Source organism: Lacerta agilis, chromosome 2 (assembly GCF_009819535.1).
Source record: "Lacerta agilis isolate rLacAgi1 chromosome 2, rLacAgi1.pri, whole genome shotgun sequence".
Classification (NCBI taxonomy): domain Eukaryota; kingdom Metazoa; phylum Chordata; class Lepidosauria; order Squamata; family Lacertidae; genus Lacerta; species Lacerta agilis.
Window position 1 is genome coordinate 25,861,667 of NC_046313.1, and position 13,086 is coordinate 25,874,752.

General features: G+C 44.8%; 1 protein-coding gene across 4 annotated transcripts in view; it reads left to right on the top strand.

The window, feature by feature from the left end:
• The window catches only part of SLC38A10 (solute carrier family 38 member 10), a 76,109-nt gene that overhangs the window by 18,050 nt on the left and 44,973 nt on the right, over positions 1-13,086 (top strand). For all 4 annotated transcript variants that reach the window (XM_033138978.1, XM_033138980.1, XM_033138982.1 and 1 more), the window contains 3 exons: positions 2,646-2,739; positions 4,646-4,789; positions 7,377-7,501. In XM_033138978.1, coding sequence (XP_032994869.1) covers positions 2,646-2,739; positions 4,646-4,789; positions 7,377-7,501 — 363 coding nt within the window. The remainder of the gene's footprint in view (positions 1-2,645; positions 2,740-4,645; positions 4,790-7,376; positions 7,502-13,086) is intronic.

Genomic DNA, 13,086 nt, shown 5'->3' on the forward strand with positions numbered 1-13,086 from the left:
CTTTCGTGTATCTGAAGAAGTGTGCATGCACACGAAAGCTCATACCAAGAACTAACTTAGTTGGTCTCTAAGGTGCTACTGGAAGGAAATTTTTATTTTGTTTTGTTTTGTCTTAGGGAACTTGACAGTGTTTGCTCATATTGGTCCAACCTGTAAGGGCAGGGGTGAAGAATCCCTTTCCCCTCCAGATGTTGCTGAACTTCCAGTTCCCATCATCCCTGAAAATTGGCCAAGCTGGCTGAGGCTGGTGGGAATCGGGAGCCCAACAGCTGGAAGGCCACAAATGCCCCACCGCTGCACCTGGGATGGACATTTGTAAGCACAGATTTCTCCTCTCAAACATCTTCCCAGCCCCAGCGTTCTCGACTCTCCAGCCATAGGTACTTATTGCTTAAGATCTGAATGACTGCCATAATTATTTAGGCAGAAAATTGGGGTGGGTGTTGTGCACATTTTAAGCTTTGAACAAAACATTCCAATGCTCCTGTTGGGTAAAAGTAATTTAAACCCATCTGAATATGCAATTGGCCATTTCAACAACAACATGGTATGTATACAGCTGTTTCCTCGCATTATTGTGGGCGAGACCCTACAGAATTAGAAGTATCCGTTATAATTTTGCTTCCAACTCCCGCAGGTTTTATTAGTTAAGGTGGCTGGAGTAAATGGCTTGGTATTGCATTCCCCCAGCATTTTCAAGCTGGAGGTGATGGGGTCCATTTGCTTTGTTAGGAGGGTTGGGCTGCCCACCCCATTACGAATCGCATATGATGACTTGGCTTTTCACACAGGGGAGAGCTGCTCAACGCTCCGGCTTTGGTCTGTGCAGAGACTTGTGCATAATTCAGTAGGCATGGCTTTTTATCCTGTCTGTGATTGTATCCCCCTCGGTAGAGCCCAGGATGTCACTAGATCATATTAGCAAATTAGCTAACAATAATAATAATGGCACGATGCTGCTGTCATTGTTCAGAGGTCTTTGCTTCATCTAACCAAAACTTTTCTCCTATAAGGATAGATGTTGCTCACTACATCCTTTGCCCCAGAGTTTAAACTGTGGAAGAGAAACCTAGGGAAGCCTTCTGACTTGTCTTCTCCTGCAGCTGTGGACGTGTGTCCCTAACACAGTAAAAAGAGGGGCTCTGCAGATAGATCAGGCTGTAATTTGAGCGCTAGTGGCATCACTGAGCTGCTTTTTATGATGGAGTTTCTCAAAGTGGGAATCCGTGGCGAGCTGGACAGTCATGTGATCCTGGCTGCCTTCCTTATTCCCAGCTGCTAAACTGCTTTGAGAGGTGACTAAAAATATTCTCAGCGCTTCGTTGCCATTACTTTTCTATGCGAGCAATCGCTGTAATTGCTGTGGGGATGTTATACGATCGGAAATGGGAGGGGAAGTGGTCCGTGCCGCTGAGAAAGGGAACGGGGTACAGGTTCCCAGGATGATCACTTAATTAAAACATCCAACCTCCTCAGGAAGGGGGGGGTGAAGCCCAGCCCACTCTGTGGAGAGTGGGGCTTCTTGCTTGGTTCCTCCCACCCCCAACTGTGTGTGATGATGCACTCGCTCACACCCTCTGAAAGTGTGTAAGTGAATAATAGCTCCTTTTAAAGCACATTCCCAAAGTAGAGGTTCCATTCCTGGCTCTGGAAAGGCAGTTAAATTAACATGCATGCACTTGGAGGCTTTAACCTCTTCGAGTTGTATCGCTGCTAGGGTGTCTCCTTTATTAGTGTCTCATAAAGCCGATGCCCCGCACCTCCACTATGGCCCTTCCCGTAGCCTGACATGTATTTCATAAAACAGTTGCGTGACATGAAAGCAGTTGCACAAAAGAAAAGCGTGCATGCTTTTTAAAATGTCGACCTGCAAATTCTCCATTCTCTTCTGCTGGAGCAAAGTTTGCCATTATGCACAAAGTGTGAGATGGGAGTGTTCGGGCTTCACCTGCGCTACTAATCAAAATGTGCCACGTGAGACTGGATTTAGGAAGCGTTTAATTTGGAGCTTATGAAAAGTTAGGGAAGCAGCTTCGGCAATGTGCTCTATATACGCAAGGTCCTCTGTGACTATAGGTGGTCTTTGTTGGGTTCTTTAGAGCAATACTCACCATTAGGATCATGCTATATGTGCAGGTGGGTCTGTTTTTTACTACGTAGACTTCTAGCAGGAAACATGGCACCATTATGGCTCACTAATAAATTTGTCCCAGCTGGAGTCCCATCGTGTCTCAGTGGCTGCTTGTTTCACTTTACAGGCCTGGTTCCCTCCTAGACTGCCTTTGTTAGTCTGTGCCCCTGGTGATAGCAGATGTGGACGTCTTCGTTTGGATTAGAAGTTGGTGTCAACCATATTTCTGCCATTTTGTGTTTGCTCACTGCCTACGCTAAGGAGCATGAAGCTCAGGCACCTGATATACAGAATCAATGCTTCTCCTGAAGCTGTCCTTTTAGTGAGGTGGTGGGAAATTCACAGCAAAGGTGTTCCAGGGCATCAGTAGTGGATGATGTTACTGTTCACAGTGTTTTGAGTGCTGATCGCATCTCGAATGCAGCCGTTAGCACATACCTGGCATGTAATAAGGGCTGCATTCCAAGGGAACACTCTGCTTTGGAGTGACCTGCCCATTTTTGTGCTTCTGCAGTATGATTGGACTGATGCTAGGAACCTGCATCGCTTTCTACGTTGTTATTGGAGACTTGGGATCCAACTTCTTTGCCCGGTTGTTTGGGCTCCAGGTAAGCTTGCTTCGTATTGACCTTATCACAAGCATTTCAGAACATTTCCCATTTCCTGTTGTTCTGCGTAAGTTTTTGCTTTTGAATGCGTCCTGCCCGAACAGTATTGTTGTGATGCATCCAAGCATCTCTCCAGCCTGTCATTTTCGAAGTTTGTAGCAAGCACTGAAGCCACAGAGCACTTTGTCCCACAACAGTCTGATCCAAGGCAAACTTAACTCCCACATATAAGTCCAAGGGTCAGCCCCAAATGGATATTCTGCAAGTGTTCTGTTTCCTGCGTGTTTCCTTTAGTTTAGTGGTAAGACTATCTCTTTCTGTTTATATAGCAGCTACACTTAAGTTCAAATCCAAAAACATTTACAGTGGACCCTCGAGTTACGTACCGTTCTGGATACGTAACTTTCACTCTGCGTGCATGCGCAGAAGCGGCGCCTCCAGTTACAGACTTTTCATGTTAAGTACGAACCCCCGGAACGAATTTAATTCATATCCGGAGGGTCCACTGTATTGCATTAGTTAATGGACCCCAGTAGAGTGCACTTTGCACCCACCCATCCCCGCTGTTGTAGTGTTTAGATTTTCTCATCTTGTTTATGAAGTGTTTTGACTTGGTGGTGATGTGAAGCAAGACTAGGCAGAGCTGGACCTGTTACGCTCATGCTGTTGACAAAAAAACAGGAGATAGCAATGCTAAAGGACTGTAGGGGAAGTCTGTGGCAGACCTGGGGGATCCAGCACTTTGGAGAACTGAACAATACTTTGGGGCTATAGTGTAAGCCTTAGGATATACAGTGGTACCTCGGGTTACAGACGCTTCAGGTTACAGACGTTTCAGGTTACAGACTCCGCTAACCCAGAAATAGTACCTCGGGTTAAGAACTTTACTTCAGGATGAGGACAGAAATCGTGGTCTGGCGGCGCAGCGGCAACGGGAGGCCCCATTAGCTAAAGCGGTGCTTCAGGTTAAGAACAGTTTCAGGTTAAGAACGGACCTCCAGAACCAATTAAGTTCTTAACCAGAGGTACCACTGTACCCGGTTTGTTTGTTAATCTCAAAGCTCCCAAAAGGAATACACAACTGGATTGTGAATTCCCTGGCAAACCAGGTCAAGAAAGTGCAAGCACTGATAGCATATCTGCTGTTTGCCTTTTCGACAGAGGAACAGTTGAATTCCCCTTGGGGAAATAGGGACCAGAGAACAATCCATAGGGGCAGGGGCAGGCCAGGAAAGCTAAATGGACATTCAGTAGTGTTTTGGCACGGTTTTTATCTGCTCCGGCCTGATGTAGTTAAGCTCTGATTAAGGAGCCGAGAAGTTTAAAAGATGCGTCATAAGCAAAGCCAAATTAGGTATTAAATATTTCTAGGCATTTCCAAACCTCCCGCTACAATAAATACCAAAAAGCTGCTGGTTAATTTTCTGGGTCAGAATTTCCAAGACTTCCATCTCTTCCTTCATTTCCCCCCCCCCTCCCCCTTCCCCTTTCTGCAGCAAGGTTAGTTTTCATTTTATTTGCTGGAAGTACATAAAAGATATTCAAATAGGTTGTGTTCGGATTACCATTTAAAACAGCCAACAAGCTTTCGCTTTTAAAACGGGGCTCGGTAAGAGCTTCGTAGAGCAACAGTGGCACCAAGTGACTATGTAAGTTAATCACAGAACGCCCTGTGGGAAGCCGCTTTTCCTAGCAAGCCGGCCTTTCCTTTCCTTTGCTTTCGGAGTGAATCTTAATCTTGGTGTATTGTGGGTGGGGAAGGCATTAAGTCTTCGGTGTCTTATATCGTGTGTGTGTATGCGTTGCATTTATGTATGCACGGTTTATATATAATCTGCTGGGCACCTGCCCCATTCCCCCAGAGATCCTTTGGATGTTCTCATTGCAACTCTTCCTCGTCTTCCAGGTGAGCGGCTGGTTCCGGATTGTCCTGCTCTTCATCATCTCCCTTTGCATCGTGCTCCCGCTGAGCCTCCAGAGGAACATGATGGCTTCCATACAGTCCTTCAGTGCCATGGCTCTGATCTTTTACACGGTGTTTATGTTTGTGGTCAGTATTAATGACTGGGAGTCTTTTGTTTTCCTCCGTGGCTGGTGGTTAATTCATCTTAGGGAAACCGCAATACAAATTTTAAGTTCCACGGTGTCCCAAGCTTTCCTCGTGGGTGGGCTCTCGGAGGACATTCAAATGGATGCCAGGTCTGCCTGTTGGCAGGAGCTCATAGGCTCGGGGTTTCGATTTGAAAGGCTTTCTGTATTTAATGTTACTGGCACTGCTGGGTAGAGGGCGACCACTACCAGTAACAGAGAAGCCGCTTGCTGTCCTATGTGGCCACAGACTTGGGAATGTGTCTTCTATATACTACTTAATGCTACACATTTTTCCAGGGAGATCATGCCATGTCCCCAGCTTCTAGCGATTCAGCGCATTTTATATACCACAGTGCACTATGGGTTCTTAGGCCACACAGATTGCAGAAGAATCCCTTGATTAATTTCCTCGCTTTCTCTCACAGAGTGTACACTATCAGGGTTCGCTTGTTGAGGGTTTGGCAGGCCCTCATCCCCTGAGCCAGTTGTCAAATTCTCCTGAAACAGGCATTCTGCCTTGGCCTCTTTACCCACCTCACATCTACCGTATTTTCCAGCGTATAAGACGACTGGGCATATAAGACAACCCCCAGTTAAAATATAGAGTTTTCCAGTTAAAATAGAGTTTGAGATATACTCAACCGCAGATTCTCCACCCGGCGTATAAGACGACCCCCGACTTTTGAAAAGATTTTCCTGGATTAAAAAGTAGTCTTATACGCCAGAATATACAGTGATGGTGGTCCTAGGTTTTTCTCAAACACCCCCCCCCCAATCTTTCCAGCCACCATGCTTCTATTTGGGAGATAAAAACGTGTCTTCTTAGGCCACATTCTAGAAATAGCATATAAAGTTGCGCGAACTCTTTAAGATGCCAAATGAAAGCGGCTAGTTCAGTGACGAGGTGGGGAGCTTGTGGCCCTCTAGATGTTGCTAGACTCAAGCTTCCATCATTCCCAACCGGCTGGGGCTGATGGGAGCTGGAGTCCCAACTCCATCCGCAAGGCCACTGGTCCCCCATCCCTGGGATACTTGGTGCCATGTAACAAAACTGGTGATGTTCATGTAAAGATGAAAAAATATTCACGAACTGTTGCAATAAACATAATGCATACACCATGGGTAGGCAAACTAAGGCCCAGGGGCTGGATCTGGCCCAATCGCCTTCTAAATCCAGCCCGGTCCGGGAATCAGCGTATTTTTACATGAGTAGAATGTGTCCTTTTATTTAGAATGCATCTCTGGGTTATTTGTGGGGCATAGGAATTCTTTCCAGTCCCCCACAAGGTCTGAGGGACAGTGGACTGGCCCCCTGATGAAAAAGTTTGCTGACCCCTAGCATACACCAATGCTACTTCACATGGCGCTTTACAAAGTTTTGTAAGTGTGTGTGCATGAGTGTGTATTTATCTCTATATACGCACATATGGAGAGAGAGGTCTCTGCCTTCAGGGAGCTTACCTTCTGAAACGGAGAAGGAAGACAACCAGAGCAGGGAAAGGAGAGGCCAGAGTAACAAGGGGTGAATGTGACAAATACAGATTGAACATACCTAAATTTGGAACCGGAAATGAGGACTAAAGGGGTTAAACAAAAGCTCTCATAGAAAAGAATGATTCCAAAGGAAGGAAGAGAGATGGCACATGTCTCGAGAAGGAGTTCCACACACAGAGAGGGACAGCTAAGGAGAATAGATGAGTCGTGTTAGAGAGCAGGAGATGTTTTGGAGGCTGAGGATGATAGAGCTGGACGAGCTGAAGATTACAAGAAGGGTAGGGCAGGAAAGGGGATCCAAAAGATACCATGGGACAAGGCCCCGGAGAACTTTAAAGGTGAGGCCAGGAGTTTGTCCTGAATCTGGGAAAGGGATGGGATGCCAGTGAAAAGTTTGAGTAGCGTACAAAGCATCTGTTTGACGGCAGAATCGGTGGAGAGTAAGCCTCACTTCTCTTGCCACCCTTCCTGTGTGCCGGTATACAGTAAGCAGCACATAGACGGCGCACGGAAATCTACCAAAACATTCCACGTTCTAAATCTTATATTAGTAATCCAAGAGTTGAGAGAACAATGTGCAAATTTTCCTTTTGTACAAATGTGAACGAGTTTCCTGTTTGTGGCTTCTGTATTAGATTTTGCACATTGTTCTCCCAATTCTTGGATTACTAATATAAGATTTAGAACGTGGAATGTTTTGGTAGATTTCCGTGTGCCATCTATGTGCTGCTTACGAGTATTGGCAGCATAGGTTTATTTTTTCAACCCTTTCTGTGTGCGGCACACTGTTAATGTGTGGAACTTTATGAGAGCTGTAGTTTGGCCACTCACCTTGTGGGGGTGGGGGAGGGCAAGGCCTAAGGAGACGCGAAACAGCCCAAGGCCTCCCCCAGGGAGCAGGCTCACCCTCGCAACCAAACAGGATGCCTGCCCCCTTAATCGTCTTCACGGCGCTCGTCTGGTTGTTGCAATCTGGCTTGCCAGACGTTGGTTTGGGTTTGGCGTCTCTGTTGTCTAGATTGTAACCTCTCTTTTCTTTTCCTTGGCTGCAGATCGTGCTCTCCGCTTTCAAGCACGGCCTCTTTGGCGGGCAGTGGCTGCAGCGGGTCAGTTACGCACGCTGGGAGGGCATTTTTCGCTGCATTCCTATCTTTGGCATGTCTTTCGCCTGTCAGTCGTAAGTACCAGCAACTTCAGCTGCTTAGAGATTGCAGGGTGGAACGAGTTTTGCTTAAGGGCAAAGGGTCAGGGTGGCCTGTACGGGATAGATACCATCTGGTCCCCTCGTCTTCATTTTAATCAAAATATTTTACAGCCCACTGAGGTACAGCATCTGACTGGGTTGTGACCCTTTTGTTACCTAGCTGGGAGAAGGGGTTATATTTCACTCTGGAGTCATTGTGCTTAAGAAGCTTCTTGTTCGTAGGAGGCAAATACATCCCCAGTGTAATTTTCCATTGGCTGTCAGGTCTCTTTACTAAGGATGGTACTGTCTCCTGTTCTAGATAGGTAACGAGAACTTAAGCAGACATAATTAAACCGCAGTAGGGCCACCAAAGCCCGCCTAAAATGATTTACGCGAGTGTCTTCATTAGGCATCACAACAATTTCAGCTAAGAATATTTAAGTAAACGGAAACAGATCTTGGGTCAAGTTGACATTGCTGATTATAGGGTTCCTGTTGCCCTCTTGGGCTATGGGCAGGGCTCTGCGCATTCTGTTTGTGCAATACATAAAACAAAGGCTAATCCAGAGTTTGGCTTGAGTCTCTCTGCTTTTATTAAAACAACAGCAGCAACATGTTTTAAACCTCTCGCTTTGAGAGAAGAGGGTGGAGACTTTGAGTCACTGACATCTGAAGGCTCAGAAACTTCAATAGTCCAAATGGGATCTCTGTTACGTAATGCAACCCCCTCCTGTGGCCTTCCCTGGGCCCCGTATTCTGTTTCTTCCTGACTGCAAACTCCTTCTCTCCTCTCATGCCTCCCTCCCTCTGTCTTTCCACCCCTCTTTTCTTTCCACTGCGTATCTCAAAAGCCCCAAATCTGTCAATAAAAGTTAATCATGGAAGCAAATGCTGCGCATTGGCACAATTTATCCTGGATGGAAAACTTGTGGGGTTTTTTGGTGTAGCACATGCATATCCTTAGTTTGTGCGGGTTTGTTGTTGTTGTTGTGACAGATGGAAGCTTTCATCCACAGATGAGTCCCATTTACATTCTGATAGCGTTGTCCTCGCCACTCTCTGATTTGTGGCTTCTCTGAAAAGTGACCCAGCTGAAAACATAGGTGTGTGTTCAGCTGGGGACCTGGGATGGGCAGTTAGCATTAGTTTGGCACGGCTGGGCTCTTCACCTTTCCCCCCTGCTTATTATGTCTCTCAGCTAGAACATGCCTCACTCAGTTTTAAGTGTCTCTGCTATAATTGGTGACAGAAGGGTTGATTCATTCTTTTGTAGCTGTACCTAGTTACCACAGCAGGCTTTTCTAAAATCCAAAATTGTCCTCTTTTTTTTTTTCTTGTGGCGACCATTCAGTAACCAACCTTCATTTGTTGGGAGTTGGAAACACAGGAAAATTATACGTTCTGGACTAGTATATTCACATATCTATCTAAATATAGATTGCTACTCCACCAGTGTGGCAAGCCAAACCGAAAGCTTAAACCTATAATTTTTCCCAAGGGCAAGAATAACACACACTTCTTGGCCTGTATGATGTCACATGCGGATGAATCCCAGAGTAGACAGGCTTGCAGTCACTGACCTCTCAATTCACACTCCCCCCCCTCCTCCTTTTTTTTTTAAGTGACAAGCATAAGACCTGAGTTCCTTCCCTCTAGAGGCGAAAAAGTAACATGCATCGGAATGCCAGTTGCTATGGCTTGCACAAGCCTACATTCCTTGTAGTGTTGGCTCTTTCTGGCATTGAGGCTTGTCATTGCCAAATTCAAAGAGAAACGTCTTTGCCCCCCGCGAGCGTGCCATATGGTCTAACAGATTGTGCATGGGGCAGGGAGCCAGGAAGCATAGAAATGTAATATTAGCTCTGCTACAGCCTTCCTGTGTTGACCTTAGGCTAGTCTCCCCATCACAACAGCTTGTTTGTAATGTGATCAATGGTGGTGTAACCTTTGAGGCAGGGATTTCACACAGAAGCATGGTGGATCCTTGAGTGAACGTCCCAACCCGGGTGGCCGGCACTATTTTTTTTTGGGGGGGGGTGAGTCTAACACCACTATCGTTCCTGGGACAATGGAAGCCAGCACTGTAAGGAAAGGCGAATCAGCCTTATTTCTACTCTCACTTTTACCAGTGTTCACCCATAAGTCCGTTCTCCTGTTTGCTCATTAACCAGTAAGCCCAAAGAAAAAAAAACTGCACAAAAACATGCATTTAAATACAGTGGTACCTCGGAAGTTGAATGGAATCTGTTCAGGAAGTCCGTTCAACTTCCAAAACGTTCGGAAACCAAGGCATGGCTTCTGATTGGCTGCAGGAAGCTCCTACGGCCAATCGGAACCTGTGTTGGACGTTCGGGTTCCAAAAAATGTTTGCAAACTGGAACACTCACTTCCGGGTTTACGGCGTTTGGGAGCCAAAACGTTCGACTCGCAAGGCATTCAGGACCCAAGGTACGACTGTATGTGTTTCAGTATGTGGTTTAAAGCGATGATCTCTCAAAAATATGCATTTTGATACATTGGTTCAGCCAAGAACTATGTCAGAACATTCAGGAAATGTGAAATCTGGTGTATGAGTTCTGATCTGCTGAAGTCCAGGGGGTGTTAGTCAATTCACACTGGAATTTGCAAATGTCAGATTCCTCAAACATTCCTATGTAGCATAATGGGTGCTGTGTATTTTTAAACCTTTGCTTTTGAAAGACTCTGAACGCCCATCTTGACATCGACCACACTAGGCTTCCTTTTCCCTTTTCCAGTATGCAGGGCACGTCCCCATTTCCAGCCGGGTAGACTGGTGGATGGCCATCCATCCTCTGTAAGATGAAATGAGACTCAGATACCTAACTGTGATCAAATACTCCAGCTGCTTTGCCCCTGAGGCCTCTTTATTTTGCAGGATTGGGCCCTTTTCTCTGAGCTGTGTTGCTTGCTGTCCATAACGAATCTGAAAATAATGCTGCAAATGCACCCTTTCTGTTTTCTACACGCAAGGGATTCCCCCCCCCCCCTTTTTGGTATGGCAGAGATGAAAATCTGTTAACAAAAGAAATAGCTCTCTCTTCATCAAGAAGGAGCTGCTGTTTCTCTGTATCAGGTTCCGAAGCTTCTTGTTTGTGTTCTTTCTCTCCTTGTGTTCATCTTGGGAATAGAGAGATAAATGTAAAGGGCATTTGGTCTAAATATCTTCCTTCCGTCTACCCCGAGGAGTGGCGTTTATGTGATTGCAAGTGATGTGAAGAAACCTAAGCCTGTAGCATACAAAGTGTTTGTCAGACAAAGGCCTCTGCGCCCTGAATGCCTCAATCCTGGCCTGGCCCTCAGGGTGGACATTTTAGCTCAGAAATAAACTCCGCACACCATTTAGGGTGTGCTGCTTTGTCGTGTGTGCTGGAGTCCCGAGAGTCAGAGTGGCTTGGTGTGTGACGTGCCTTGCTGGTTTAGAGGACTTTTTTACAGCTATATCTGGAAAGCCAAAATGTCTTGGGGGTTGTTCATAAAGCAGAGGCAGTAAATGACTTTTGATCCTTCTGACTCCAGAATTACTCTCTTAAAATATATAAGATTTTCAGCTCTAGATGAGACCAAAAGTCCTTCTAGTTCAGCATCTTGTCGACCAGACAGTAGCCTCTGGAGAGTTCATAAGCAGGTAGAGGTGGTGCTGTTTGTTCTGCAGTACTGAGTAATTGTTCTCTAGTACTGAGTGATCGTAAGGTATACTGCGTCTGGATACAGACGTTCCATTTTTGCCCATTGCTACATTGCTTGTACTTCATAGAATGCTTCCCTGCTTCTTGTTGAGCCTCGGATCCAAACTAGATGTGACAAGGGAGATCCATGAACAAGGCCTCTTGGGTGTTTGTGTTTGTTTGTTTTTAATTAATAACATTCATGGAGGACAGGTATTTGAATAGGGGTCATGTCGCTGGTGACGAGTGGTTATAATATAAACCTTTTGGTCTCTGCTGTTTTTCACCAACTAAAATCCACCCTCCACTCCCCATAGTGCCACCATTTGTGGCAATGAGCAAAGAGCATTGGGAGGCACAGTTTTGTTTTGTTTTTAATAAAAAAAATTATTGGATTTTACATTTTTATCTTATTACAACATGTCCAATCATCAAAATCCCCCCCCCCCGACTTCCCTCAACTTCCTCTTCTGGTCCCTTCCCCCCATATTAACACCCCCTGCTTGCTTTCAGATGTCTTCATATGGTATCTCTATATTAATTGTTATTGTCTCTTATCCTTCTATTCTCATCTTTATAGTTTTTATACTTATTTTTTGTTAATTGTAAGTGTTTACTCAAACCCTGCCAGTGAGTTCAAATCTTTACATTGTTTCTGTTGTATTTACAGAAACAAAGCAAAGAGCATTGGGAGGCACAGTTTTAATTGGAAACTACTTGGAATTAATTGGAAAGGTTCAAACTCCCACCTCGCACCCCTTCAGTGCCATGGTCCTGAATTGAATCAGCAGGGCCTGTGGTTGCTGTTAACATCACATGTTCTTTGGATCTAAGTTTGTTGGGAATGGCAAGGCAGAAGACACTGCTTACAAGTGGCTTCCTGTTGGAGACCACAAGAACTTCCCTAAGGTTGGATTTTCACACACACAACTAACACACCTAATCTTTGGAGTCGTTGTTCCCCCCACACCTTTGCTGTGTTAATCCCCACATACAAGCATACGTGCAGGGTTGGTTGTATTGGCAAGAATGACAGCAGCAATTAGAAACATTTCAAATCACAAAGTGACAGGAGAATGGAAATATGGGGAGGAATATTTGAAAAAAGAAGGAGTTGAAACAAAATTGGTGATCTGTTTGGAATGATTCAATCACAGGGATAAGGTAAATATAGACAGTTACAGAGAAATATAAATATAAATATAGACATTTTGGTATATGTTCGATTTATAAAAAAAAACAGCATTGACAGAAGTCTTTATAAGGAACACGAAGCAGAACTTTAGGAAGTTTTTTTTAAATTTGTAACTTTTATTTTTATTTCTATTCTATGTAATTGGATGTGTGCTCTGTGTCGTAATTTACTTTACTTAACTGACGGTGTGGGGTAACTTACCTTTTCATTTTTTGCAATTCTTTAGTTTCAAATGTAATATTGTAATATTGTTTGTATGATTACTTGATTATACTTTTTAATGATATTTCAATAAAATTGCTTTTAATTAAAAAAAGAAGAAACATTTGCATTGTATATAACAGTGGTGATAATAAAGGTACCTTAGATAGATAGCATGACACTGCCGTTTTCGTAAATACTTAAATACCACTGAACTGTTCAGTCCTCTGAATGATGGGGAGCTAAAAAATAAATAAATCAGCTGCTAAGCAGAGCTAGGGATTTCCCCACCACCACCCTACTTTCCTGCGTGGTAGTTTTTATAAGTGCTTCTACCCTAAATTACCTTCCTATCTACTTACCCTCTCAAGGTGTCCCTGTGTGTTCAAGAGCATGCGGTCAAGTCAGGCCCATGCATCCTCTGGCTGCTGCAATGAGCCGTACACCTGATGTTAGGAAAAAGCTTTTCCATGTGCATAAGCACCCAAGCCCCA